The sequence below is a fragment of the Penaeus monodon genome, chromosome 27, assembly GCF_015228065.2.
Source record: "Penaeus monodon isolate SGIC_2016 chromosome 27, NSTDA_Pmon_1, whole genome shotgun sequence".
In the NCBI taxonomy this organism is placed as follows: Eukaryota; Metazoa; Arthropoda; class Malacostraca; order Decapoda; family Penaeidae; genus Penaeus; species Penaeus monodon.
Window position 1 is genome coordinate 31,484,863 of NC_051412.1, and position 1,077 is coordinate 31,485,939.

Consider the following 1,077-nt stretch of genomic DNA (forward strand, 5'->3'; position numbering starts at 1 on the left):
AATATATTTTGAATTGATTTTTTTTTGTATGTTGAATTGGATTTTGTTTTATATGTTTGGTGTGGTATCACAATGCTTATTAATTGCATTTTGCATATATTTTAGTGCAGGGAGATTACTGTCGTTGTAAACTGATGCCATGCCTAGAATTAGTTGCTGACCTGGTAAGTGTTATGGAATTATTAGTTTTGTAAATTTAAACGAAAGTTTTATTCATAAAATTTGCGAAAGTAACATGACATTGCAATCACCGTCTGCTTGAGAGTTTTGCGTGGCTACTCCCAACTGGGGATGCAAGACATCGGTTCGCCAAATAACATCTCTATCTGCAATAAACACACATATCCTTCAACAAACGGTCAAATCCACCACACTCAGTCATCAACTCTTAAAATCAAGAGTCTCGTTCCTTGCACAAGAGACACGCATTATCTCAAAAACAAATGAAATAAGTCCTCGTTGGCAATCCCCGGCTTGAGCCAAGTGCCAAGCATCACCTCAACTCCACTGGGTCTGCCAGTCGGTGCAACCAAAGCCTCAAGATCTGTGTGCTCTTCACCATGTTCGCCTGTGCTCAGATATACAGGCGGTTTAGCACCTCACAGGTAAATGGGTGTGACGTCGGGTCATTAAGGATGGTGAATTGCCATGTTTCTTGAGGACAGTGGTTGGAGTTCTCGTATTGAATATGTTATCCTCTGTTCATCTGTGGACGGAATTTGATTATATTTGTGTGGATACAGGCAAATATTATGAAAATAGATTGAAAAAAATGTTTATGAAATATATATGTGATAGATGATATATATGGATTATCGGGCAAGCAAATAATCGCAACACAGGTAATCGTTATGATTCAATACGATATGATTTATCCTTTGGGAAATAATTTTTACCAGATGTCAATGAATACAATTTATTATTACTGACGCTGACAAAAATTAGACCATTTTGCCTGCATGTGGGGTTGTTTAGAGAAATGCATAGTTTACTGTGTTGGGGTTTTGGCAGCTGTTGTAGAAAGGCCACGAAGTTTGCTGTTGTATTTTTAGCATGAGACCAACTCGTGAATTAACA

The 1,077-nt window shown here is 37.8% G+C and overlaps 1 protein-coding gene across 1 annotated transcript in view; it reads left to right on the plus strand.

Moving 5' to 3' along the window:
* Positions 1-461: 461 nt before the first annotated feature.
* Positions 462-1,077, plus strand: part of LOC119590793 (cytosolic 10-formyltetrahydrofolate dehydrogenase-like) — a gene marked incomplete in the record, with an annotated part of 14,790 nt that continues 14,174 nt past the window's right edge. Inside the window, 1 exon segment of the mRNA XM_037939506.1 lies at positions 462-605. Coding sequence (XP_037795434.1) covers positions 561-605 — 45 coding nt within the window.